This window comes from Lipotes vexillifer, unplaced genomic scaffold (assembly GCF_000442215.2).
Source record: "Lipotes vexillifer unplaced genomic scaffold, Lipotes_vexillifer_v1.1 scaffold84, whole genome shotgun sequence".
Classification (NCBI taxonomy): domain Eukaryota; kingdom Metazoa; phylum Chordata; class Mammalia; order Artiodactyla; family Lipotidae; genus Lipotes; species Lipotes vexillifer.
This window is the reverse complement of record NW_006783414.1, coordinates 584,205-612,017: the sequence shown is the minus strand read 5'-3', so window position 1 is coordinate 612,017 and position 27,813 is coordinate 584,205. Positions and strand designations below refer to the sequence as shown.

The 27,813-nt window shown below is 44.2% G+C and overlaps 1 protein-coding gene across 2 annotated transcripts in view; it reads left to right on the top strand.

Moving 5' to 3' along the window:
* Positions 1-27,503, top strand: part of FBXO32 (F-box protein 32) — a 29,457-nt gene extending 1,954 nt beyond the window's left edge. The window contains exons 2-9 of one of the 2 annotated variants that reach the window (XM_007456040.1): positions 4,364-4,476; positions 5,331-5,380; positions 6,553-6,645; positions 18,539-18,632; positions 19,474-19,658; positions 25,305-25,487; positions 26,430-26,573; positions 26,999-27,503. In XM_007456040.1, the coding sequence (XP_007456102.1) occupies positions 4,364-4,476; positions 5,331-5,380; positions 6,553-6,645; positions 18,539-18,632; positions 19,474-19,658; positions 25,305-25,487; positions 26,430-26,573; positions 26,999-27,088 (952 nt within the window). In that variant the 3' untranslated portion in view covers positions 27,089-27,503. The remainder of the gene's footprint in view (positions 1-4,363; positions 4,477-5,330; positions 5,381-6,552; positions 6,646-18,538; positions 18,633-19,473; positions 19,659-25,304; positions 25,488-26,429; positions 26,574-26,998) is intronic. The other variant, XM_007456041.1, reaches the window with a different exon arrangement.
* Positions 27,504-27,813: the final 310 nt, after the last annotated feature.

Sequence of the window (27,813 nt, the reverse complement as noted above, 5' to 3'; positions counted from 1 at the left end):
CAGCAGGAGAGGTTCAAAATGCAGAGCCTCTGGTTCGCATAAACATTCACACTGCATCTGCTCCAGGAGAAAAGCGGGTATCACTCCTATTTCCAAGTAAACAGTGGTGTCTCTCCCTCCACAGTAGGGGAGACCTGGAGAAGGTTTTACCTTACCACAAAAGTTTAACCCAGGCTGGAATCAGGTAGCTTCCCACCCCGTCTCCCCTTCTTGAACCTCCTTTCTTCCCTCCATTTTCACGCTTTCTGAGCTAGAACTGTCACCACCAGCATCATCCCAAAGGGTGATCGATATAGTGCCCACCTGTGGCTCTTTGATGAGTCATCTGAGGAATCATTTGGTAGCTCCTAGCAAAGCAGCTGGCTGTTTGTTTTCAGAGTGTTTTTTTCCCCAGCAATTGTAAACAATCCCTTCCCTACTTAGCATGAGAAGTCTGCCAACTTCTTAAAAGCAGTTGGCCTTCTGAGACCTGGGTTTGTAGTCTCGAATATCCCCACTGTTTTCAGTCTTGGTGATGTTTCGCTGTGATGTCAGGTTTGGGCTGAGTGCCTGCCTACTCAGGTGAAGTTGAATGCCTCCCCTGTTAGGAGCAAACAAGGCAGGCCCTTTTGTTTGTTTTTTGTTGTTGTTGTTGTTGTTTTCCTTACGCAGGCCTCTCACTGTTGTGGCCTCTCCCGTTGCGGAGCACAGGCTCCGGACGCGCAGGCTCAGCGGCCATGACTCACGGGCCCAGCCGCTCCACAGCATGTGGGATCTTCCCGGACTGGGGCACGAACCCGAGTCCCCTGCATCGGCAGGCGGACTCTCAACCACTGCGCCACCAGGGAAGCCCAAGGCAGGCCCTTTTGAAAGGGAGGGAGCGGGTGGATGTAAAACAGAGGCCTGCAGGGGCCTCATGCACTTACTCTGATTCCACCTACCATTCTGTGAGCTGCCTGAACAGGAGAGAGGGATGAGCATACACTTGGTGTATTGCAGCCTGGGGACAATGTTTTTGTGTTGACCACAGTTTGTCTGCCTAGTGTACTTTCTCTGGACTCTGCTGGCCATTCTCTCTGTGGTCCAGGGCCCTGTCCTCCTCCAGCAGCAGAATGTTACAAAACCCCATCACAGCTAAGTGCCCTGAACTGAGATCATGGGAGGATTTCAGATAAGCTTCAAGCAGGGTCCCTTGTGAAAAAGTTGAAGCTACATAAGCTGGAAGAGGAATGGCAAGTGTTACATTTGAGGACAGAGCTCGGCATGAATTGGAGTGATCCAAGAATGCTTCAAGGAAGTGATGGTTGAGCCACCTCGTGTGCAGTCTTCCTCACCAACAACCCCCAACCCCGCCCCAGCCCACCTCCAGGATGAGTAATCGAAGCTCCCTGAGCCTGGGCCACTCTTCTGCAAGCCTGCAGTTGAAAACTCCAATGTTGCTTTCCAGTACAGCTAAGGCTGAACCGGGAAGCAGGAAGTTTACTTCAGTGCCTTGGATGAGTTAGTGAATAAGCAAATAATAGTTAAGATTTTATGAGTGCTTACTGTGTGCAAGGCACTGTTCTAAGAGCTACATACACTAGACTGTTTGTTTTGCCAGAACAATCCGGTTACTAGCCATGTGAGCTTGACAAATTGGGTATGTATTGGAGCAAATTAGCATAGAAACTCATTGGCCTTAATCTACAACTAAGCCCTTTGGGGTAGGCCACAGCTTTCTTAAATGGCCTGTTATTACAAATGAAATGAGAAATAGGGCTTTTTTTTTTCCCTTCCCTCCCTTTATCTCTGCTGCCACATGGGCCTATTTTGAAATCTTTCACTTTTTCTAAAGTTGTCTTTAAGTATCTTTGTATGTGTGTGATGACAGTACAGGGCTGGACCGAGGTCTTTTTTCTTATTCTAGGCCTGTGCCTATAAAAATCAAGATTAGTAAGAACTGACTATAATATAGCAACTTTCTGGTTATTATTGAATTTAATGAAGAAAGCAGCCTCTTTAAATGGTTTTGCTTATTTGAAAAAAAAACAAAACAATGTCGTGGTTCCTAAATGGTGGTGGCTTTTCTTGTTCAAAATTTCAGTTGTAATTTTCCATTGGCTTTGCATTTCCTTGAAATGGACATAACTGAACTCTCAAAATAGCCTCTAACTGAAATATATTATTGCTTAAAAGAAAACATATAAGCAGGCAACACAAATAAACCCTATAGCCCTTCCTTCCAGGCCCTACCTCTGAAGTCCAAAACCTATTGTCTAAGTGAAAAGTGCAGGGTTTCTCTTTGGTTAAAGCTTTTCTACATTCTCCAGTGGGAGAGTATCATCAATTATGTCAAATTCTTCTTAAACTAGCTTTGGAAATGAGTCACTTGGGCTTAAAGCAGGTTATTGTTGTTTCTGTGAGGAAAGCAAGTGCTCAAATTCCTTTGAGGAGTGTTTTCAATTAGAAAAGAATAAGATGAAATATAAATATTTAACATTGCTAAGGAATGGTCACAATCTATGGCCCAGGCTCCGAAAATGTCCTGCTAAACCTTAAATGTGTAATTGAGAATAAGGCAGCTTCATTTTATGGTTCTCTCTGTGTGGAACTCAGGCTGTAGGCTTTTGTTCATGGTGCATGTGCGAGTTTCCTTTAAAAATAAGGCTTCATGTGGTATTTTTACACAAAATGGCCTAACTTTGTTTTCTAAAGCTGTTCTCAGCTTTGGTATATCATGGACCAATCAAGTGACTTTCCTTCCATCTTTCTCCCTTCTCCTCAGCATTGATTGACCTGCTGACCTTGGTGCAAGTCAACTGACTGGTCGGTGGTTTTCTACTTCTATAGCTGTGCAAGCAGACAGACACACACTCACATGTGACACAAAGCTGGACCCAAAACATTCACCCTGGGCTCACTTAAGAAAGTGCCTCTAAGAGAGCGCATTTCCACAGTAATCGCTCTGAAACCTAAAAATATCCTGTTTCCCTCAATGAAAAGGAGAAGGCTAATGATATTAGGAAACTCAGTAAATGGTATTAAGCATGGCCTTCTGAGGGAAGATTAACAAGTGACTGATTATCTATCAAGCCTATCCCTATGGGTCCAGAAACACTGAGTATATTGTTGGTAATGTCACGTGTAAGCATGTTAGTAAGATACTTATTGTACTTATTGAAGTGCTACTGGAGAGACCATTGTAGCAAGAGGATACTGGAAATTGTTTCAACCCCTCTTTTCTCTTTTATATAATATCCATACAGTGGAGAAGTGCAGGTGTACCTCATCTTATCCAACAGATGTAGGTCCAAAAAAGATATAAATTAAATCATATTTTAAATTCAGCAGAAGAACTCCGAAAATTAAAGGCCTCTAATATATGGCTGATGTAAGGGGAAACAAACCCTAATTGATGTTTTACTGGTTGGCATTATAAATCCTGCCTGGCGCATGCAGACCCCACGGGGGTTGGGGGGATCGGGGAACCTATCTTCTCATTGTACCTCAGTATTTCTCCTGCATTCCTTCTGTGGAAGCTCTTCAGAGATTTACTCTGAAATCCCATTGCATAATAGAATAGAACTCAGTCAGCCCCCCAAATGACAGCTCAGCTCAGCTTACTGAAGGAAATATGCCCCTGACCCAAGTTGAACCTACACATCTTTAGTGACCTGTGAATTGGCCAGTTCTGTCTTTTCAGCTCTTATAAATGTATGAGTTGTAAATACAGCTTGTTTCATTTAGGACTCAAGGTCTTCACCTCACAGCATGATGCCTAGTGTTAGTCAAGGAATTATATAAAACCTAAACAACTAGTACTATACACTAAGCATCTCCTAGAAATGCAGTCTGTAAGTCAGATTTTTGTAAATGTTTTACAGACACAAGGGGAGCATGCTAGTTAAAAGCAGCTTGGGTTCACTTTAAATAGGTGAATTGTATGGTATGTGAATTATATCTCCATAAAGCGGTTTTTTTAAAAAAGCAGCTTGGGGTGGATGTTTTTGCAAAATGAAAGTATTGTGTATTATAGTGATACCAGTAACCATTCCTCTCCCTCCCTCCCTCCCCATCCATTCATCATTTTTGCTTAAAATAATGTTGTTGTACCCTGCATGGCTCCTAAAGAGTACAGGGCTGTGTGTCAAATACAATGGCAGACACTGTTGGGAATTCAAAAGAAGCAGAAGCCCCCGTCCCTGCCTTCCACAGAGATGTGACACTATTTCATCCCCGAAGAGGGAAGACTGGGCCCATAAAGACTTCTTTTGAGTGATTATTTTATTGTTTTGTTTGAGGAGCATGTATGTTTGTGTTTTATAACACAGTAAGCTATTTATAGAAACAGCTCATGTTCAAGTATAGCTGTTACAGCTCATCCCCTCTTGTCTGTTATTCCTAGTTACTGCAGCAAGGAAGTATACAATAAGGAGAATCTTTTCAACAGCCTGAACTATGATGTTGCAGCCAAGAAGAGAAAGAAGGACATGCTGAATAGCAAAACCAAAACTCAATGTAAGCCGTTTGTTGTGAACTTGAGAAGAAAGCTGTTTGAAGATCATTATGATTGGGTTTTGGCAGGGGAACAAATCACACCTCACATGTTTGGCATCCGCTTTCAAGTTGACTGTGTCATTCACAGAGGTTACCCGGATCTTTGCACTCAGAAACCTGGCTGTGCATTTTATGAGTGAGATTAATGTATTCTTTACAGTCGTGTTTATAAGCTAGTTGCTAGTTGGGTGTTTTTTCCCTGCTTGCCACTTACATTTGACATAGTTAGTTTAGTTATTATTCAGTGGTATGGTCAGCTGAACCAGTTCCAGTGTGTGCTTTCGTTTAGAACTGTGTTTTGAGGCTCTGAACATAGATTTCTTTCTCCCTCTTCCCTTGTATAAATACTAGTAATATTTCTAGATGCTGGATGTAAGTATGAACAGAGAGTATAAAGTTCTATTAATAAGCAGGAATTACAGATCTTTAGTTTATTCATCTGTACTGCATGGTTTCTTCATATTATCTGTTTTATTTCTACTTTTTATGGCCTTGTTTAACTTGTAAGCTTGGCATTTAACACAAACTCGTACTTGGGTATTCGCTTTTTTTCTTTACTTTGGAGCTCTGGTATACTCAATCTGAGTATCAGAGACCTGAAGTGCTTCCGACAAAGTAAATTACAGCTCCAGTATTTATACACTGCAGAAGTTAGGCATTTGCCTCCCCTTAGATTGTCAGTAGAGTCTGCACGTTTTTGTCAAAACTTTTTTTACACTTTGGATTAAATGAAAACAAAACAAGTTTAAAATCTTGGGCATGTTACAAATTTTAAAGATGTGGGGTTTTGGGTTGTTTTTGTTTTGTCTTTGTAGATTTCCACCAAGAAAAATGGATCTATGTTCACAAAGGAAGCACTAAAGAGGTGAGCGCCCATCTATTTATGAAGGAGTGTGCTTAGCCTTACGCCTCCCCTGACAGGGTAGGGGCAAGGCTGGGAAACCACTTCACATCACGACTGTCTTCTTGGATGTGGGTGGTGGAGGCTGCAGCCCACTACTTAGCCAGCCATCAAAGTTTGGGGCTACAGAGAGAGATGCAAAAGTCACTAGGTGGGCTCCCCAATCATTCAGTGAGATGATGTACGTAGAAATGCTTTATAAAGATTAATATTCCCATCTCAAACACACTGTTATAAAGCTCTAGCCTTTCCCTCGGAACAGTGCCTCCCTTTTGTTCTAAGATCTCTTTTAGACTTCAACTCAATTCATTTTAGCCCTGGAAGGGTTAGTCACGAAATACAGGAGAAGTTTTCGTGCCCACCCAGTGTGAGGCTGCACGAGCTAGATGCAGAAGAGAACAAGACACTGTAATATCTAAATTTGCACGGCACTTTGTAAAACCCTTTTATGTACATTTTCCCGCTGCACAGGCATTTGCTCAGATAACTAGGATACAGACAGTATGACAGATTGATAGAATTTCTATTGCTGTCAGGGACCTTGGAGAACATCTAGTTCGCTCTGTGACTTGAGGCCCTCAGAGGGCCCGGGATACACCCGAGACCACCCAGGTACTGGAAGCAGAGGTGGGACTGTAAGTCAGGGCTCTCTACCCCCAGTGCCTTGTGTGTTCACAGAGAAAAGACCAAAACTTCTTTGGCTTCTTCATGAAGCCTTAAAAAAAGCTTCTGATGATCACAGAGAGAAAAGCACCAGAGATGTGGCAGGCAGAGTTGACACACGTGGGGCTAATTCTTCCCCCAGGAGTATGTTAACAGTGACCAACACACATCACAAACCCAGCTCCCAACCTTTCCTTGACAGGCAAGTACAAGTGCGTGCAGAGAACAAGGGCCCAAATGGTACACGTCACGACTTTAGTCACTGACTGAAGCAGCTGCCGGCTGTACTACCCATCTTTGTGGCTCATGGTGGGGCAGGGCACCAGGGGCCCAGGGGCCCAGAAAGGGCTGATCATGGAACAGGAAAGCAGCAGATGGCCATAGGTTACCTGGCACAGCCACCAAGCTTGTCAGCAGAGCCCAGGCAGATTTTTCTGGAAAATGACCTCTGCACCCCCTGTTTTCACATTCAGCGCCATGGATATTGCACTTTGGGGGAAGCCTTCAACAGACTGGACTTCTCGACTGCCATTCTGGATTCCAGAAGATTTAACTACGTCGTACGGGTAAGTCTCTGTAGATTATCCAGACTCCCAAGTTGAATTGTCTTTTCGGGTTGTCTTGAAGTAGATCCCCCCCCCCCACCAACCAAAAAAAACAAAAACGAAAACAACTTTTTAGGACCCTGCGGATTTTAAGGAAAGCAGAAAACGGATTCCTCAACTCCCCCATCCCCCGATGTACTTCAGGTTCCTATATGGATACTGAGATCCACATAGGATGGATTCATCCATATGGATGTCCCTGAGATTGGCCCCCTCACACAGGGGCCGCCGTAATACCTCACGTGAGCCACAGTGCGGGCAGCACAGGCTCTGGTAGTAAGATCAGCAAGAGAGCATTCAGCAGAAAGCAAGTTGTAAAGCACCTTGGCTTGTTTTAAAACTTTGTGCACCTATGATTGTTCTCACTGTCCTTCTTGCCCGGCTTTAGCTGACTCTAGGTGACCCTAAGGCATTCTTGGTTTAAGCCTCAAAACTGGGTGAGTTCAAAGCACCCCAGAAGGTCTTCCCCCGACTCCTTTCCCCCACCCCCATGTGGTAACAATATTCAGTCCCAGGTTCACTTAAAGCTTGAAACTACCTGTTTGGCTCAGTTGCTTCCCATTTTAAACCCTATGTTGGAAAAAAATAATTTTTTAATGAGCTTTAGCAAAATATTAATGATGAAGGTAGTAAAGCAAGGAAGTCTAACCATGACCTTCAAGTCACTGATTCTTTTTAGTTGGTTGGTGGTTGTTTTTCCCCCTAAGCTCCCTTGTATGTTTTTGTCAGTGGTTCCACCTGAGGGGGTAGCAGCTGTTTGGGTTTAGGATCAGAAGTAGGAGGGAATTTACCCGCTGTGGGTGTTAGTTGGTTGGGTTTTTATTTTCTTTTTCCTGGGTTGTGCTTCTCAGTGCCGGTGTCATTGAGTCAGATGATTGCAAAGGCTCAGCCAGAGCGATGACATTCAAGCCCCCTTGAGGCCTGGATCATTCACCTGTCATCTGGGCAGATGCAGGGCTGGCCGTCCTAACTGACCTGATAAAAAACCCAGGCCTCTTGTAGGTTAGAAGCTCTGAGCAGAGCCCATGACCAGACCTGTCTAGTCTTCAGCTGAGCCCTTATTCCAGTCCAAAAGGGATGAAAATAAGAGACCTTCTTGATGAAATGTTCATGTCATTTCATCAAGACTCTGCCGCTTCTGGGAGGTCACTGTGGCCGGCAACCCAGTGCAGGCTGCTTGGAGTCAAGCCCGGGAAGATCTGGAAACTTGTTGCTAAGACTATGAATAGTTTCCATCCTCTAGGTGTTAGAGGAAGACACCCAGATCTGATGTCTTGATTCCAAACTGATCAGCATTTGGTCAGTTTTAAGACGGTTCTCCTTCCTACCTGTTCTCCTTCTCACAAGAAATAAAGCAAAGGAACAAGGATTCAAATAGTGAAAATCTGTTTCATGCAATTATGTGCACTAACACCTTTTAGCCTTCCATTAACCCTGTAAAGTGTAGGTACTTTTATCATCGCTGTTTACATAAACAGAGGTACAGTGAGGTAAAAGTGACCTGTCCAAGGTCACAAAGCTACAGAAGGGAAGAAATCCAGATCTGAAACCTGGGCAATCTAAAGTCCACACACTTTAGCTGCTACAGTGAGTTCCATATAAGCAGAGGATTGAAAGTAAAATGGCCTGAGGTCAGATCCCAGCTTCACGGCTTTCACGCGGTTTCGCTGTTCCAGCCTCTCCAACACTCACGTTCCCGGGTGTAAGAAGGACTTACAATAACCTCACTTCACAGGGTATCTGTGAAACTCAGTAACATATATGGAAATACTCTGCAGACCAGAATATGTTATTCAAAGTCAGCTACTAATACTTATTATTACCTACTTATCAAAATTATTGTTTAGCCTCCCTGAAAAGTCTTTTCAATTTGGTTGATAAAAAATGTTTTTCTACTTAAAAAAAAGAAAAATTACCTGGGGAATCATGCCCTTTGCCCTTGATTAAAACTCAGCATAGAGGACTTGTGTCTGACAGTATCTGATTATAAAATACATCCTGAGCACATTCTCCTAACCTTTAAGTTAAACTACTGAATGCTTTCAGTTATTAGGTTCAGAAAGAGGGGAGAATATTTCCATTTTGGAAAGAACAATCTTTTTTTCCCCTTCACTGTTAAGGGTCCTCTGTAATTTGAGAAATGTCATTTTTATAAAGAGCTTAAAACATTTTAATGATAGGCACCACGTTTTGAGGGTTTTCTTCTAAGGAACTTAAGACACTTCTCAAATATTCTTCTTATCCTTAAACCAACTTTGCAAAGTAGCTTTGCCAGTATGTTATCCTCATCTTACTACTTCAGCCTAATGGTTTTTTAATACTACAGTGATTCCTCAGTCCCAGTAAGAAACCGAACCAACTTTGAAGCCTTAAAATCTGTTTAACCTCTTTAAAGACAAAGTACACTTTTTAAAAAGGTGTCATGTTCATGCTAGCTGTCGATGTTAATAAAAGAGACATGTAGAGGGAATAAAAGGGATAGCCAACACTCCTATCTCAATGTTATGATGTTTTATCAGCATGAAAATTTTGTGGAACTTTTGGAATCGAAATTTGAATATAAATTGGAGAGGTTTTTATACAGCATTTGTAACTTTTTTTAATTGGCTTCAGGCTACACTCATTGCCTCTACCTGCTTCTCTACACACTTCCAATGGCTTAAACATAGTTTTAACTGGGTTTTAAAGATGATTTTAAATCTTTATAAGCAGTAACTTATGAAAGGCCATTTTTAAAAAATGGGTTTACACCTGCCTCAAGACCAGCACATTTTGGAAAGTCCCCTGGGGAGCCAGCGAGGATTCCAGGGGCTGGGCCAGTGGTGGGGTTAGAACCGTAACCACAAGAAAGCAAGTACTGACTAACCCACCCAGGGCACAGAGAGGCCAGCGGAGAGAGTGGGTCTCCAGTAAACACATCAGAATCACATCTGCACATTAGAATCACCTGTGAAGCTTACTCCTCTAAGGAAGCCCACCTCTAGAGCAACCGAGTTCATTAGTTGAAGGTGGTACCCAGGCACTGCTACTTAAATTTATCCACCAGGTGATCCCAGTGTGTTTTCAAGTTTATGAACCAGCTCAGAAACTACTTGGAAGCCCAAATGTTATAGTTTGCATAATGAGTTTTTAAACAAGACACACCCGAGGCACAAGTGCAAGAGAGGGCTTTAACTCTTTAGTGCCAGAATGCTCTTTGATCTGGTCCTCCCAGCTCTCTCTATGGGATGAGAATGTGGCCAAGTACACGGTAACTGTAGATGCTGTCTTCAGACCAGGAAGAACCTTGAAGAGCGGTTTCCTGACCTGAATGAAGTGACCCCTGTGTGCATCAGATCAGGAAGGACAAACAGAAGTTTGCAACCTCACTCTCTGTCCCTCTGCAGCAAAGAAGAACATCCACAACCTAAACCAGTAGTGCACATTTTTATTTTTTTCTGCATTACCACCCTAAGTCCATTTGAATGTTTCCAGCAAGTTACTGCATTCCTACCACCCCTAAAAGTCTTTTCCAAAAACATGTTTTAGTTTAAGTTGACTGGTGGTTTGGCAAATGAAAGGCTGAAATATGGCACGATGACTCAAATTCAAACCCAATGCCTTAAATTAAGGGCGTGCTGTTGCCAAGCCCCTGGTGGGTTGTGATGTGTATGGGCAGCCTGGCCCCTTCAACCAGGTCCCTCTGCTGCAGTGACCTTGGATTAATTTGGTGCTGCACAGCCTTCCTCTGATGGAAGGCGGCCCCTGCCATCTCCGTCTCAAAACTGGTGGGTATCTTTTTCCATTGAGACAAAGAAGCTGCGGGGGAGGGAAGGCGGCCAGCCATTCTAATGGCAACAAAATCAAAAGAACAGGGCGCAAGCCCATTTGAAAGTGATTGGCAGAAATGGCTGGGAATTGTGAGAATTCACTGTGGGGTATTAACAGTGAGGACCCTGAGCAGGTCCTTAAAATGAATGCTGATTAGGCTGCTAATGATTTTACCGAAGAAACACTGCAGCTCTTGGAATTCCGAGCCTTCTCAGTCACACTAAGCCTTTAGGCAAGCAGCAGATCCTGCAATTTCTGGGTGCCCACAGAAGTGGGGGACACTCACAGACCTTGAGGGTACGACCACAGGATTGGGGGAGTGCATGCAGAAGTAGGGGGCACCCAAAAAAACGGAGGAAGCCTGAGAGACCAGAATAGTGGTATTTTCGACCATGGACACCTGACAGTACATTAATAATTTAAGCATGTATTCTCAATTTATGTATATTCATAAATTCATTTGTAAATCATATGCCTATAAAAGGTGCTAATAATGGTACCTACCCCATCGTGTTGCTATAGAATTAAACTGAGTTTAGGGCTTCCCTGGTGGTGCAGTGGTTGGGAGTCCGCCTGCCGATGCAGGGGACACGGGTTCGTGCCCCGGTCCAGGAGGATCCCACATGCCGCGGAGCGGCTGGGCCCGTGAGCCATGGCCGCTGAGCCTGCGAGTCCGGAGCCTGTGCTCCGCACCGGGAGAGGCCGCAGCAGTGAGAGGCCTGCGTACCGCAAAAAAAAAAAAAAAAACAAAAAAAACTGAGTTTAAACACATGAAATGCTTTTAGACAGTGCCTGGTATATGGTGAGCATCAGTTGTTGCTGTAACTATTGTCATCTTTAGGGTTCTAATTACAGGAATTAGAAAATATATGAAAATAGAAATTAAAGATGAAATAAAATATAGAGATTGATTATTTTATGACTTTTCTACCTGATTTTCTTTCCCATCTGACTTTGGAGACCAGAAGATCAAAAATGTGCCCATTTTGTATAAAATTTTTTCTTGAGGATTCAGAATTTAAATATATCCCACCATGAGCCCAGAAATATATTTTATACTAAAATTCTAGCTAGTTTCTAGGCTAAGTCAGGTGCTTATTATACAGGGGATAGGCTAAATTGGATAGGTGAGCTGCGTGTTAACTGCCAATTCAGCAGACTTTTTTCCCATCCAAGGAGGGATGTTCCTGAGAGCATGTGACATTGCTCTAAGTTGCTCTGGTTGAGGGTGAGACAGAGGTTTAAGTATCTGTGAGCTAGGATCCGAAGGCCCCTCGAGTCTTCTAAAAGAAGGGCTTTCCAAAGGCAAGGAGGTGACAACATCCTCTGCTAGGTCCCCATACATCAATATTGCTTCAGGTGAGTGTTTTCAAATCCCTAAGCAGGTGTTTTCTATATTAAGTCCATACCATATACCTAGTGTTGCCACAGTCACTTGAGAATCAACTAAGACCTGGCTGGCCTCTGCTGGTCAGGAGTTTCTGGGCTACTCTGGGAGACAAGGTGCAAGGTACTGCAGTAGCAAATTGGGTTTGGTCCTGTCTAGGAGAACGGAAGAAGCACTGGAGGCAGCTTCTTGGAAGAGGTAGAACCTGAGATTCTCCTTCCTTGAAGGATGGCCAGGATTTGGCCAGGTGGAGAGGCAGGTAGAAGGCTTTGCAGGGACAAATGGCATGAGCAGAAACCTGCAGCTGGAAAGAACAGAAGTGGAGGGGAGTGATGGCGGGCCAGGGGCCAAGGGCAATGTGACATCCAACCTTGTAGAAGCGTAGGGTGGGGGTAAGGACGCTACAGCAGACAGGGAGCCCAATGTAAGCAGCTTCATTGAGGCAGACAGACCTGCTCAGATCAATGCAACAGGGAATAGGGCATCATTCTAAGTTCAGAATTTTCTGGGATGGATGGAAGACAGAGAGGCAAGTTGTTCTCGGCTAAGAATACAATTAATTTGTGTAAACTTGGCCCTCAGTTAGAGGGGTGTTTCACTTGCAAATAATATTTACCCAATCTTGACACGCCTGGAGGTTATTAATGTAGCAGAAATGTTCCCTCTTCCAACCTGTCAGTGTTCAGGCTCAAAGTCAGGACAAAACTTTCCAGGTTTTAATCTGTGTTATCCATTGAGTAAATAAGGGTCTTGGAAGTACCTGGCACTCAATGCAGGCAGAAGCACCGCCTGATGTAACCAAAGGTTTATTGCAAAAGACATAATTTTCCTATGGGCACCCAGCTGGCGTACTGAGCATGTGAGAAATGGCAGGGGCTTCTTGAAGTTTTTTTCTACCTTTGAAAATCCTACGGCTTGTTTCCTAATCAGACATAAACCCTAAACTGCAGAGCTCACTGTCATAGGAGATAGAAGAATTAGGGATAAGTTACACTCTTAACAATATTCTATGCAAGATAGAGTATGCTTGGGCAACAGCTGCATGGGTAACCTTGAACTAACAGGGAGAGTAGCTGCTGTTTTTATTGATGCTTCTGAAGCCCCAGTTGCTTAGTGTCCCTTTAAATCTCTTTAAATATATGTGTGTATGTGTGTATATATATCTACATATATAGATAGATATAAATATATGTATTTGTTAAGTGCCTGCCGTGTACCAGGTTGCAGTAGAGGGGTAAACAAGATAACCCCTTCTGTCTTTTTTTTTTTTTTTTTTGCGGTATGCGGGCCTCTCACTGTCGTGGCCTCTCCCGTTGTGGAGCACAAGCTCCGGACGCGCAGGCTCAGCGGCCATGGCTCACGGGCCCAGCCGCTCCGCGGCATGTGGGATCTTCCCGGACCGGGTCACGAACCCGTGTCCCCTGCATCGGCAGGCAGACTCTCAACCACTGCGCCACCAGGGAAGCCCACCCCTTCTGTCTTGAGGTTTCTATCCCAATTAGACAGTCAGCAAGCAAGTAAACAAGATCATTTCAGACATGTATAAATGAAACAGTGAAGAACACTGAAACCATAGTAAGATCTAGGATGGTCTGCAAAGGGCTCTCTGAGCTCTGAACAGGTGACGCTTGAACTGAGACCTGAGGGGTGGGATGCAGCTGGCATGTGAAGACATGGCAGGACCAAGGCTGGGAGGTGGGAATGAGCTGAGCCTGCTCAGGGAACCAAAGGCGGGCCGTGTGGACAGAGCAGAGCGAGCTAGGGAGGCACTGGGCAAAATGAAGCTGGACAAGGGGCGAAGACGAGTTCAGGGAGGACCTTGCCAGTTATGGTAAGGAGTCCGGATTTTTTTTCTAGGGGCAAAGCGAAGCCATTTGAGGGTTTCAAGCAGAGAAGTGATGTGAGCTAATTTATTTTTAAACGTCTGAATGCTCTGATGAACCGAAGGGAAGAGATGACACGAAACGCGCATTTTCTGTGGGCAAAGTGAGATTCGAGGGCAATCTCCTCTCCCCATTCATCTTCCACGCACCACTTCAAGCTGAGGCTGATATCCCTCCGAGACTGACTATAGGATATTGCTTGCAACGAGACTTTTCTTCTACTCAGTATGTCTAAGACTAGCACGAGCCAAAGCTGAAGGGCAGGATGTGGTTTCAGCATGCGGCAACCACCAGCCCTTCCTCCCGTGGCCCAGAACCGGTCCTGTTACTGCACAGCTAGTCACTGTGGATCGGGTCGTGCTGGATCCCCAGGCGGCCCCCCCGGTAATGATAGCCTGGAATTCAGGAGGAGCTGAGAACCCTCTTCTCCAACCCCTAGCCCAGTCCCCCAGCCCGCCTCTCCTTAAACACAGCCACAAATTACTGGCACCTGGGCTAAAATTTGCCCAGCAGAAAACAGCCATTTTCAAACAATCCGTTTTCCTCTGCTTTTTCTCGTGTGGCTAGAGGCAAAGAATCCAACTGGCTAAGTCATCTTGGTAAATAAATTGCTAGATACAGCCCTACTCCCCCTAGGCACACAGCTCTCTTGACACAGAATTAAAATTAATGAATTCTGTCTTCTTTACCACTAGCTCCACACAATACTGGTTCTGGGTCCGTAGAGTTATTGTGATGTGGAAAGTAGACCTAAATGATTCACCCAAAGCAATTGCCTCATCCTAAATCCGTTATTAACCCTTTCTGGGTATTATTTCTCCCTTAATGTGAAAAGCTGATTACCGGTCCCAGTGTAATACTGATATAAGATTTCCAGACTCTTTCCTAGAACATAACACTACATGGTACTGCTACTATTTTTAAAGTTTCAACCTAGATGCAAATTTGATTGGCCTTGACAAACTGAAGTCCTTAAACTATCAAAATACATGTTCTCCATTAGACATATCTGTGTCCAAGTCCTGGCTCCACCACTTGCTACTGCTATATGTCTTCAGGTGAGTTGCTTAACTTCTCTGAGCCACAAAATCCTCTTTTGACTAGTGGAGAGAACCCACTTCAGTGGGTTGCCTCTGAAGATTAAACAAGATGACACATGTAAAATGCGTAGCATGTAGTAAACACCCATTATTGCTAGCAAAATAAGACTTCATGGTAGATGCAACTATGTAAGCCACAGAATGTATCAACATTAACTTTTATCAACAGACAGGGAGCTACTAAATATATCAGAAACATAATAAAAATGACAGAGAGGAATATGGAAATTTGCAAGCATTTAAGCATTTGGTTGACAATTCATAAAATTGAAATACAGGGATTCTAAAGGTCTCTAAACCAGCTGTACTTTACCCTACTATTCACTATGCCTTCCCTGGCAGTACTTCTACCTGGTAATAGTCTCTGTACTATGATAAAAATGAATGATAATAATTTATTCAGTATATTCTTGCTATCAGGCACTGTTCTGAGTGCTTTATGAATGCATTTAATCTTCACAGCAACTCTAAAGTAGGTACTATTATTATGTATGGTTTACCGATGGGGAAACTGAGGCAGGCAGTTTGGCTCTGGAGCCCTCACTCTTGAACCCTATCACACACACACACACACACACACACACACACACACACACACACTCTCTCTATCAGAAATTGACAAATTATGGCCCAAGGGCCAAATCTGCCCCCCATGCCTGTTTTTGTAAATAAAGTTTTATTGGAACACAGCCACACTTATTCATTTACATACTGTCCAAGGCTGCTTTTGTACTACAGTTGCTGAGTTAATTAGTTGCAACAGAGACCTTATGACCTCCAAAGGTTAAAATATTTACTATCTAGCCCTTTACAGAAAAAGCTTTACAGAAAAGATCACCCTTGATATCCACTTTAAACTTCACTAAAAGAATGTGGTTTGGAAGGGGAAGAAATAATACCTTATAATAATAATGCCTTGTATTTGGTATTTACAGTGGGTTTTTACATACTGATCTCAGTTACTTCTCATAACAACCCTGTGAAGTAGGTAGTCTTTTTTTACTTCCACTTTAGAAATGAAGAAACTGGGGTTCTGGGAGGTTAAATGACTTACACCACAGAATAGATGGTAAACTCCATGAGTCTAGGGATCATGTGTCTTTATCTGCATCACCTACCACAACACTAGGATAGAATGGGCATGCAGAAAATACTTGCTAAGTGAATGACAACTGTAAAGGTCACCCAGCTAGAGCATCCAGGTCTCTTCCTATTCTGGGGTTCTCTCTCCTGACCCCAAGGCTGCCAGACAGTGAAAAGAAGGACTTTCCCTTGACACCGGCATAAACAGAAGGTGGTTGACATGTCATTCTGACAGTTGATCGATTTTTGCTTCTGTAACTTTCTCTTCCTTAGTCAAAGATCATCTCAGTCAGACCAAAGGGCTTTTTTGTTTCCCCTCAAATGCATAGTCACAGCCTTGAGAATTTTTGTGTCCTTGTGATTGGTGCATTGTTAGACAAGATTGAAACGGACGCCCTCGTGAGATGGTAGTCACATGAAATGGGGGTTTTGGATGGATTTCAGGCAGAGCTCTGCCTGCCCTCCTCCCACCCAATGATGAGTCACTACCCTTCCCAGAGCCGACTCAAGACTTTTGTTTTCTTTCATCTTGCTTTGTGCTGGTCATGTGAGGCTCAGGGTATTAATAGACCCTGGGCTTGGCCTTCTGAATCTTGTTGTTGGTCAAGGAGATAAGTGAACAGTTTGGCCAGTCCCTTTGTGCCATTTTTCACTCCTCTCTTGACTGTCACGCGCTGGTTGGTGACAGAGCTGAACTGGAAAGGCAGAGAACAACCCATCTGGTCACCGCCTGTGGACGTGGCCTCTGCTGATGTTTTGACTTCTTGCCTCTCTTTGTGGGCATTTGGTCAGTTCCTGACGTCCAGCCTTGGATCACCAGTACTAATCTTAAAAACCAGCCTCAGTCTTTCTTTGCCACCTTCCCCCAGCCTGATGACAGCATCTCTCCCTGCGTGTGAGAGACATACATAAGCCAGGCAGGAAAAGATTTGGGGTCTTTTTTTTTTTTAACTTAGAGTAAAATTATGTTCAGGAAATTAAAAGTCTGTCCGTGGTTTGACAGGCTCCTAAGGGGCTCCATGGGGACAAAATTTTTAAACAAATGCCTTGGAAGCAGAGGTTCTTTGAATTGCCTGGGGCTTTGATCCAAAAGTTTCAGTTCTTCTCCGCAGCCCAATTTTTAAAATGTCACTTTGCTAGTTCCCTCAGCCTTGATTCCAGCACCCAGCAGTGTCATACTTGGTGTTTACTGACCTGAAGTGAAGTTGGGCTGGGACCTGGCCAGGAGATGAAAGTCCCTTGGAAGGTTTCCTAGGAGCAGAGATAGAAGCTTTAACATAAAGGGAGGTCTGGGTCTCTAAATCTAGTTTACTGGCTCTAAGGCTAGTGAGTTTACTTAGCCTGGTGGGTTCTGGTGCAATTAATTATTTTCACTTTATATCAACCTCTTTTGTTCGATAACTCTGTGAAAGCATGAAGTGTGTTAAGAAGGATCCCGCTGAGCCCTCTCACTCCTTGTGGCATAGTTGGTAAAGTTTAGTTTCTTGAGCCTCACTTTGCTCATCTGTTAACTGGGTAGAACCACATGATCTCTAAGAGCCCATTCCAGTCTATAAAGTTTCATTTTTTCAATAATAGAATCTTTGTTTTTTTAAAAATCCTGCCACATTTATAAAGAATTTTGCTTTTGAAGGGAAGAAAGATTATGCTAAGGGTACACCAACTTAAATTATTATCTTTATTTCTTCTTGTTTGGTGATAACATGGGTGGTGGGAATGGGACATATTCCTTCAGTAAACCAACCAGCCTTTATTTTCTACCTATTTTATGCCAGGCACTGTGCTAAGAGCTTTATGTGCATTCCCTCATTTAACGCTGTCACCAATCTTGGAGACTCTAAGTATTACAAGTAGAGATGAAGAAACTGAGGCACCAAGAAATTCAGGAATTTACCCAGAGTCACAGAGCTAATAAGTGGTCAAAGCAAAACTTGCACATAAGTCTAAGAGCTACAAGGTTCCTAGCCTCTGAGTAGAAATATGAGTATACACTGTACGTCCCTGAATGTCTCTTTCTTCCTGTTATTGGGTTCTTTCTACAGAAAGTTAAGCGCAGTGAAAGATTCTAATTAACAGACATTTTTACTGAATGCTACATAAGCAGGAGCTATCTGGATAAGAATTGCCACTTCCTTGGAAAGTGCCCATCGTTACTGAACTTGAGCTTTTAGGTGCCTTGAGAGCAGTCCCAGCCAGTGGGGAGAAGTTCAAGTAGGGGTATAAGAATTCCCGCTGGGAGTGATAATGTACAACTCCAGCATCACAGGTCACAGGAGGTTTTGTTCCCTTTGGAGAACCTCAGCTTCACTTGCTGAAGTAGGACAAGTAGAATGAATTAGCCCTGGCTGAAGCCAACCTCTTTATATTTAAAAGAAAAAAAGCAATTAAATATTCAGCCTGATGCCTAGGTTTTGAATTACCCCCATTTGTCTTTTACTCAGAGCATCTGCTTTTTATTGCATTGTGGCCCTGCCTGCCATTTATCTCTCCCCGTCAGTCTGTATCTACGTGTCATGTGACTCAAAAGTGAAGATTAGAGGAGAAAAATATCTCTGTAGTCTAAGCCTGGCAACTTCTATTTTTATCCACAGCTGTTGGAACTGATAGCAAAGTCACAGCTCACATCCCTGAGTGGCATTGCCCAAAAGAACTTCATGAACATTTTGGAAAAAGTGGTACTGAAAGGTGAGCTCTCTCTCTCACTCTCTCACCCCTTTTTATAGGCCTGGGGTCGGGCAGATAGATTTTCCAATGCAGTGGACATGTCATTCGATTTAAGGGAATGTAAGCAGATGGAAATGAATGACTTCAGATGCATTTCAGGGGTGCTGGATTCCAGTTTAGAAAGGAGGGCCATTCATGCTCATGACAAAGGGTGAGACCATCACCCTCCTGTCCTTGTGCTGGGATCATCCATTTGTCCTGCTCTAAGCCTCTCAAGCTTCTTGGTGTAGGCACGTGTCCCAACCTTGGCTACTGAACCCCTAGATTCCAAATTCCTAGAAAATTGAGCTGTGTACAAGGCAGAATAGATCCACAGACTCTCTGAGCTAGAAAGAACTTTACGTCTCTGGCTCAACTGACTCATTGTGTATACGGGAGAAAGAGTGATTTATCCATAATCACACAAAGAGTCAGCCAGACTGGATGAGAATCCAAGCTCCTGACCCCCAGACCTGTGCTTCTGCCACTGATCATCTAAAAGAGACATCACTCCTGGGCAAAAGAAGCTGCTTTCAGATCAGGTGAGCTATTGGTGCTGGTAGGACAATGAAAAGAGAAAGAGCCTTTGTAGAAAACGGGGAGAAGAGAACAAAGAGGGACCTAGATAATGGAAACTCTACCCAATAACCTCGAGTGCAGAAGCTTGGCCAAGTGTAGAATAAACACCAGTGAGAAAGAAAACCATATCCCCAGTGGGTGCACCCAGGTAACACGAGCAGAGGAGAGAAGAAAGAACCACTTGTGAACTATGGAGTGTTCTAGTCTCATAAACGTTAACTACTTTTTTTCTTCCCCACTCAAGTCCTGGAAGACCAACAAAACATTAGACTAATAAGGGAACTACTCCAGACCCTCTACACGTCCTTATGTACACTGGTCCAAAGAGTCGGCAAGTCTGTGCTGGTCGGGAACATTAACATGTGGGTGTATCGAATGGAGACAATTCTACACTGGCAACAGCAGCTGAACAACATCCAAATCACCAGGGTAAGCTGGAGCACCCCAGCCTCCTCCCAGCAGGAACGGCTGCAGTTGGTTCCTCTGCTGGGATGCTGGGCAGCCTCGCGAGGACTTTAAATCCTCTCTGGTGATGGAAGAGTCTGGACAGTTCTGATTGGATGCTTTCCACTGGGTGCTGAGGGTGGGCTGGGGGACCTTCCGATAAAGGTGGGGTGCGGAGAAGAACCTGGCAGCGCAGGATCAGAGTATATGAACGACGACAGCCAATGGAAACGTGCTGGGAAAGCTAGAAACTTGACCTTGGGGCCGATGTCGGCTATTTCACTGAAATCTCTAGTGGGATCTGGAGATCTCTGCCCATTTCCTCTTAAAGTACGAGTTTGTTTGTGTCGTTAGGATGCTGCCTTGTATACAACAGCGCTGTGATGGCAGTGGCTTGGAGAACTGGCACCAGGCTTTTAAAACTCTAGTTCCAATTATTACTAGTTATGATAAAGGAAGGCTTTGAGTAAAGGCTGTAAACATACAGGTAGGAAAAGACATGAGCACCTCCAGCCTCGGGTCTCACTGCCCGCCTCCTTGTGACCACTGATCTCCCCAAGTAGGGGAGATTCCCCCAAACACGCTGCCCACAAGGCCCTCACTCTGCCCGGGCCTCTGCTTGACCACATGGACATACTGAATAGCTTTGAGTAAAGGCTGTAAACATACAGGTAGGAAAAGACATGAGCAATTCTCACTCAAAGCAAACAAACAAACCAAAAAAAAACACACGTTACCAGCTAAACCTCCTACCAGTAGTTTCTTTCGGCTTTTAAAACGTAAGTTGCCCCCAGCTCTTGGCCTCTTAAGAGTGAGCAAGAGGACTAAGGCACAGAAAAAATGTGAGAAAGACGCTGGCGTAATCGCTCAAGGCTCCCTAATGGACACACACACTTAGGCGGCTCACGTAGCACTTGGCTGTCTTATCTAATCACTGACCATGGCTGTTTTAAGTGGTTCCGGGACCCAGGCTGATAAAGTTTGGGTCTGCCCCGTCTCTCGAGAAAGAAACATGAAAAAACTTCTTTGACCTCTTTTAAATATTTCACTCTATGAAGTTTGCAAAATGCAGTGTCCTTGACTTTACTGTTAATAACCTCTCTGTGCCTTAGTTGTTTTTTTTCTTAACTCTGAAACAGCGAATAATTGGAAGTCTCAGAGTTCTGTGGTTTCCTTAGAGTCACTTAGGCTACAGCACACACACACACACACACACACACACACACACACACACACACACACACACACACACACACACACCCCAGTGACACCCAACCAGCGATATAAATGAGCAAGTCCCATTAGTCCCAAGGGCATCTTCCCTCCAGCAACTTGGAACACCCATTTAGATGGTCACACTTGCCCAGAACTTGCCTCTGTTCTCTCTGTCCACCTCACAGGAGCCCCCGCTTGGCCACATCTGCCCACATACCTTGCACTTCCATGGGCTTACTTCCCCAAAGCCCCCCTCTATTGATCTACAAACTCTCTTGGGAGGTACCCATTGTAGTTGCTATAACTCTTCGTGGAGTGAGGGTCAAGGGGGATCAGAGAAGCCCAGTGACTCTCCCCAAGTGACACAGCAATAGGGGCCAGAGCTGAGGCCAGAACCCTGGGCTTCTTATTCCTAAAACGGCAAAGCTTTTAACATCAGTGGTTTCCAAACTTTTTTTCAATCTAGCTTTCTTCCAACTATTTATTCAATGACCCAGCCTTTTGCAAACCTTTTAAATCTAATGAAATCCTATGCAGGACAGATCAAACGCTGAAGTTCATCTCACCCTCCCCTCTGCTCACGGCACCCCAGCCAGGCCAAGCTATTCTCTGCACACTCTAAGCTTGGGCCTGCCTCGGGGTTTTTAAGCCACCTCCCTCCCTGACCATCCAATCTACTGAAGCCACTATCATCCTACCTTCTTCAGAGCCGCTATTATGATCTGAAATCATCTCATATGTATATTCACTTTCCTGTCTCCTGCACTGGCTTATAAACTCCACAAAGAAAGGGCATCACCATAACTTGTTCCCTGCTCTATTCCTTGTCCCTGGACCAGAGCAGATGGCAGTCAATAAGTTTTAGTTGAATAAATAAATGATTGAAGGGGACACTCCTCCCACCACCTACCTTAGAACTTGTTCAATGTGCAGAGGAGTACAGTTGGAAAATATTGCCCTGTATTTACAGATGAGCATGAAAACTGACCAACTGCAGGATCTGGGACTAGTGATTCGAATTCTCTGTGCCTCAATTTCCTCATTTGGAAAATGGGGGCAGTCGTGCCTATCTCAAGGCCCTGGTGTGAGATTTAATCAGGTAATATATAGAAAGCACTTAGAACAGTGCCTGACACATAGTAAGTATTGTAAATGCGTCAGCTGTTATTATTATGAAGGGCTCACTCTGTGGCAGACACTCTTCTAAGTCCTCTAATGTATTCATTAACACATCTAGTGACTAATTGTTAAGTAGGAGTCATCATAATAGCTAATATTTACTGGCCACTGTGCTCAGTACTTCCAGGCATTGTCTCATGAGAAAAATCACACTGAGTGGTTAAGAACAATCTGGCCGGGCGCTCCCCACCAATAAGATGTGGGTTGAACCCAGGCCTGTCTGCAGAGGCTATACTTTTACCCATGACACTCTACTCCCTCATGCCCTCCTTCCCAGCCCTCCTTGGCTCTGAGCTACAATATTTTGAGAGCCGTGCTGGAAGGAAAGATTGAGAGAGAGAGAAGGAACTTAATTACTTCAGTCTGGACTGTATTTTAAAACTTACTTTTTAACAGTTTGGACCAAAGAGAAGTATGTTATTACGTGAAAATGTTAAGGTGAGATTTACAGTAATTGCTTTCTATTTGCCAAAGTTCTATCAGTATTTTCCCAGCAGACAATCTTGTTTTCCTTCAAAATTTCCTATCTAATTCTATGGAGCCAATTTTTATTAGCAAAAATAATTTATATAATAAAGAATGAAGGGGGGAAAATACTAAGAGAACTGGCTTGTAGGGGAAAAAAAGCAAATAGAATCATAGTGTCCTGTGAACAAGGCAGAGAGAGTCTGGAAGCATGGGGGGGTGGGCAGGATGAATATAAAAAGATTTTCAGCAAAACGATAGGGGGAGCACGACTACTTTTTCTGTTATATGTTTATATTCAAATAGAAGAAGGCATGCAAGCAGTTAATCATTTATCAGGAGTAAGGACTCAGCATGGGGTCTGGGCAAGGATTTTGGAAAAGTTCAGGTTTGAAAATCTGAGAGTGAATTCTGCCAAGTGGACTTTAATAGGAGTTCATGTAATAATTGGCCTGGGAGTTTTAACCAAAAAAGTAGATGCTTTGAAGTGCTGGAAACAAAAAGAAAATCTCATGGCAGTTTTATTGGCTCATACGATCAGCAGCAGATGATAAATGACAAATAGGTCTAGGACCTTCTGCAGTCCAGCAAAGTCCTGAATTTTGCAAACAATTGAAAGTTCAGCCCAGCAGCCTGAACAATATAAATTGTCAAGTCACAGACACTTCTGACGAATTAGGAGACTGAAGCTACTCCAAGTCTGAGATTGCTGGAGCTGGAAGGGATCTTCAGAGACTTCTACTAAGCCAGTTCATTTTGGACACAGGGGAACTGAGACCCAGATTTCCCAAGGGCACTTGGGATCCGGATCTGCTGCTCGTCCATCCCGTGTCCCTCCCATGCCACCTCCCATTCTTCTCCATCGTCCAATTTCCCAAGCCGCCCTGCCACTGCCCACCTTCCCTCTGCACGTCTGTCCTGCTCTGCGGAGATGCGGGAGGGAATTGCTGAGACTGTGTGTCCCCCTGGAATCCTGTGTGTTCCAGCCTTGATGTGCCTCGTACAGAGTTTAGTTCCCTAAAATTTCGAGGAGGGAACTCAGTACTCATTCCCAGGATATTTTCCCCTCAGCTAAGGAAGGGTTTCTTCATCCTGTTTTATTTTGTTTTTTTGTGTGACCTCCAGAGGTGATAGAACACTGAGCTAAAAATGTCAGTAGTTCAAATTCAAGAGCTCACCCAGGACTAGCATGGGAAGGACAAAGAACCATGGTCTCGAGCGATTTGAGCTGACTTCTTATCCAGATGGCAGCAGCCAGTTGCTGTTCAAGAAATAGCAACAAATACTACTGAGGACCTTCTGTACAGATTGTTCCCATAGCACTTGGCGCTTACATCCTTGATGGCATTTAACCTTTGTTCTCTAATGACTTGCTTATATTTCTGGGTCTCTCGCCCATTGCAGCAGCTCCGGTGCCAGGCATAATAGGTACTCAGGAGAGGGGTTTTGTGCTGGGCTAGTCTGCAAGGGATACCAGACCTTGCCTTCGAGGATCTGGGTCTGGGTGGAATAACATGAGCTCATCAGAATTTAAACATTAAAGGGCTTAAATATAAATTCAAGGATATGTAAAAGCAACTTCTGCAGAAGCTCATGATTAACTGCCAGTGTGTTCTCTACAGACCAATAGTTATCAAAATGTTCCGTGCAGCCCTAGGTTTGAATAGAGATGCCTCAGTGGATGATGGATCTTAGGCTGAAAGGTTCTTGACCAGCCATTCCCAAAGCGTGCATACACGTGTGTACACACACACACACACACACACCAGTATAGAGTCTTTCTGTTGTTGCTGTTTGTACCTATTGAATTATTTGACTTTCATCATTCCACAAATATTTATTGAGTGCCTACTATATGCTAGCACACTTCTAGACTCTTCTAGACACAGCAACAAAAAAACACACAAATTTCTGCCTCTGTGGAGCTTAGATCCTAGCAGGAGTGTTCCATTCAAACTTCCTTCTGCAGATGGGTTACGTGACATGACAATAAGGAAGCTGTTGCAAAAGGCACCCGAAAGAGATCCTAGGAATTCTAGGAAGATGCAGTGGCTAAGGCCTGAGGGAGTCACCAAAGCAGAAAAGGCCTTTCAGAGGAAGTGAGTTTGAACTGGATGTGAAGAAGAGACACATGTGGACAAGCAGAGGCCCGGGCAGAGTGAGGGCCTTGTGGGCAGCGTGTTTGGGGGATCTCCCCTACTTGGGGAGATCAGTGGTCACAAGGAGGCGGGCAGTGAGACCCGAGGCTGGAGGTGCTCTGTCCAGGGGAGTGAGTCCTTTGGGAAGGTAGCGAATATTGTAATTGAGTGAAGCACAGGAATCCAACGTGCGCTATTAGGGGAATCTTTCAGAGCAAAAGTGTAAATAGATGAAGGGGATTCAGAGGTACAGACCTCCAGGTATAAAATAAATGAGCCACTGGGGCTGTAATATACAATACAAAGAATAAAACTGTAATCACTTTATATGGGGACACATGGTTACTAGACTTATCGTGGTGATCATTTCATAATGCACGCAAAAATAAAAAGCCTTGTGCAACTTAGGAAAATCCCTCTGGCACCATCTGCTGGAGCCGCTCCAGGCTGTTCTTTGCAGGTCTCACGGTCATGGGTCCTGTGTCTGTACTTAGAGTAGAGAGAACTGCTGCTTTGATCTCTGATCAATAAACCGCCTTGAGGCTGGAGGATGAGGGGACAGCTGCATCCTTGGTGTCACCTGGTGCATAGCTACTCTCTGCCCTGCAACTTAACGTAACCCTTCTCCCCGCAGCCCGCCTTCAAAGGCCTCACCTTCACTGACCTGCCTTTGTGCTTACAACTGAACATCATGCAAAGGCTGAGCGACGGGCGAGACCTGGTCAGCCTGGGCCAGGCAGCCCCTGACCTGCACGTGCTCAGCGAGGACCGGCTCTTATGGAAGAAGCTCTGCCAGTACCACTTCTCCGAGCGGCAGGTCAGTGCAGCCCAGTGGCCGTTCTTCCTTCTCTTCCTCTCTGCCCGCCCCCCTCAAGCTGCCTTGGCATCCTTCTCAAACCCACTCTCCAGGGCTCCCTGGTTTGACTAGAAAACAGTTCAGGGAGTTTCTAAATAATATCTGTGAGATTTTGTTTATGTGTTTCAATAGGGGGAAAAAAACCCACCTTATATTCTTAACCTAGTCCCACGTTACAACTTGCTCCAAAAAAAATTCATAAATTGGCACCAGTCCTTCTTTTCTCTAACAAAATAACTTACATTTTTTTGAGATTTTACAGCTAATGGACTTTTACTGATGTTATTTCATTTTGTGTTAATGACCCAGGGAAGGGTAGATATCATTATGCCCACTTCAAACAGATGGAGAGACTAAGGCCACAAGTGGCTAAGTGACATATCCAAATTAGTGGAGCACTCTCTAGGTGGGGAAACTGGCCTTGGATTTGAATTTGGGCCTTCTGACACCAGCTCTAGGCCTCTTTCCCCTCCGCACACTGCCTCAGATTTTTTTTCCAACTTCTTTACATAGAAGTGTGAGCTCAACAAGTGCTGTTCAAGAAACCACTAATATTTCGATACAGAATAGAGCCATTGTGCTAAGCAGTCACTGCATCTCCCTGGAAATAATCACTCAAGTCTACAGCAAAGAAAAGATTGAAGTGGTTTATTGAGATCACCTAAACTTTCAAGACCATCCAAATGCAATTTAGTACAGGTCACCAGTCAGGCGTCATCAGCCACCTGTTTCTTTTAAAGACTGGTTAAAAGCTATTGGTTCCTTCTCTAGGTAGAGCTCAGAAGATACTTCTTTATATCTTTGCTACTTTTTCCCTAGCTGTTGCCAGGGTATAGATGAAAAAGGTGGAAAGGAGGCAGGAGCAAAACTTTTCAGAACTACTTTTATTTGTTTGATATTTAGATCCGCAAGCGATTAATTTTGTCAGATAAAGGACAGCTGGATTGGAAGAAGATGTATTTTAAACTTGTGCGCTGTTACCCACGGAAAGAGCAGTACGGAGACACCCTTCAGCTTTGCAGACACTGCCATATTCTTTCCTGGAAGGTATATGTCTTGGAGGTCGTTGCCACACATCCCCAGCCCAGCCCCCTAAGAGCCAATGGCACTAGCACTGTGTCGCCAAATGCTTTCCTGCTCTTCACTGTTGTCGCCTGAAGGTGAAGGTAAAACTGATTCAGCCCCTGGGGAGAGAAACTTTCAAAGACCTTCGTTTCCTTCACCCCCGTGTTTATTTTTTTCTGCAAGCCCCCCCCAAACTCCCCCATCGCTCTGTGCACAGGTGCGTGCATACACACACACACACACACACACACACACACACACACACGCAGCTCTTTAGTTTTTCCATAACACAGGGCATTCTTGACAGAGGAATGTTGTTTTGAGGTTGGGCAATGCCTTACTTAGGGTGCTACAAGCCAATGAGATGCTGCTGAGAATGCCCACCTAACCACGATGTTCCTTTCTAGGGCACTGATCACCCGTGCACAGCCAATAACCCGGAGAGCTGCTCCGTTTCACTTTCACCCCAGGACTTTATCAACTTGTTCAAGTTCTGAATCCCAGCACATGACAACACTTCAGAAGGGTCCCCCTGCTGACTGGATGGTTGGAAATACAGAGTTTGGACGCTTCATTTGTAAATAGTGTACATTTTAGACACTGGCTCAAAACTTCTGCGATAAGCCATTGAGAGGACGTTGGAGGGGAGAGATGCAGTTGCTGGCTGGGAATTTAAGCATATGGACTTCTCATTAGAATTGGTATGGAAAAGCAGAAATACTGTAAATAAACTATTTTTCCTAATGATTTGCCAGCAAGACTATAAGGCAGGAATTCTATTTCATCAGTGAAAATGGAATTCTCTTGACGTTCACTGAGACTCCTTTATAGTTCCCTAGAGATGTGGGAGAAAGGGGCAAAACTCAAATACAAGATAGAATGCTCTTTGTTTACAAGGTGAAAATGTGTTGGAAAAAAAAATAGAAGAAAAACTACATATGAGAAATCCCTGGGCTTTGGGTTTTGATCTGGAGTTTGTTTTGAAAAGGCAAAGGAAGCACCACTCATCTTAAACCCGCATGGGTATAGGGCCTTATCTTCTGAAGATACCACACAATAGTCTACCTCGGAAAGCTACAATACTCGCACTGACAAAGTGCGTGGTCCAGTAGGCAGTCTCCGTTTTTCTTGTTTCTTCATCATATAAAAAGTGATTTAAAACAGGAAGAGATATTGGAGGCAATCCTCATCATACTTCAGGCTTCCTTTTTAGACAAATGGG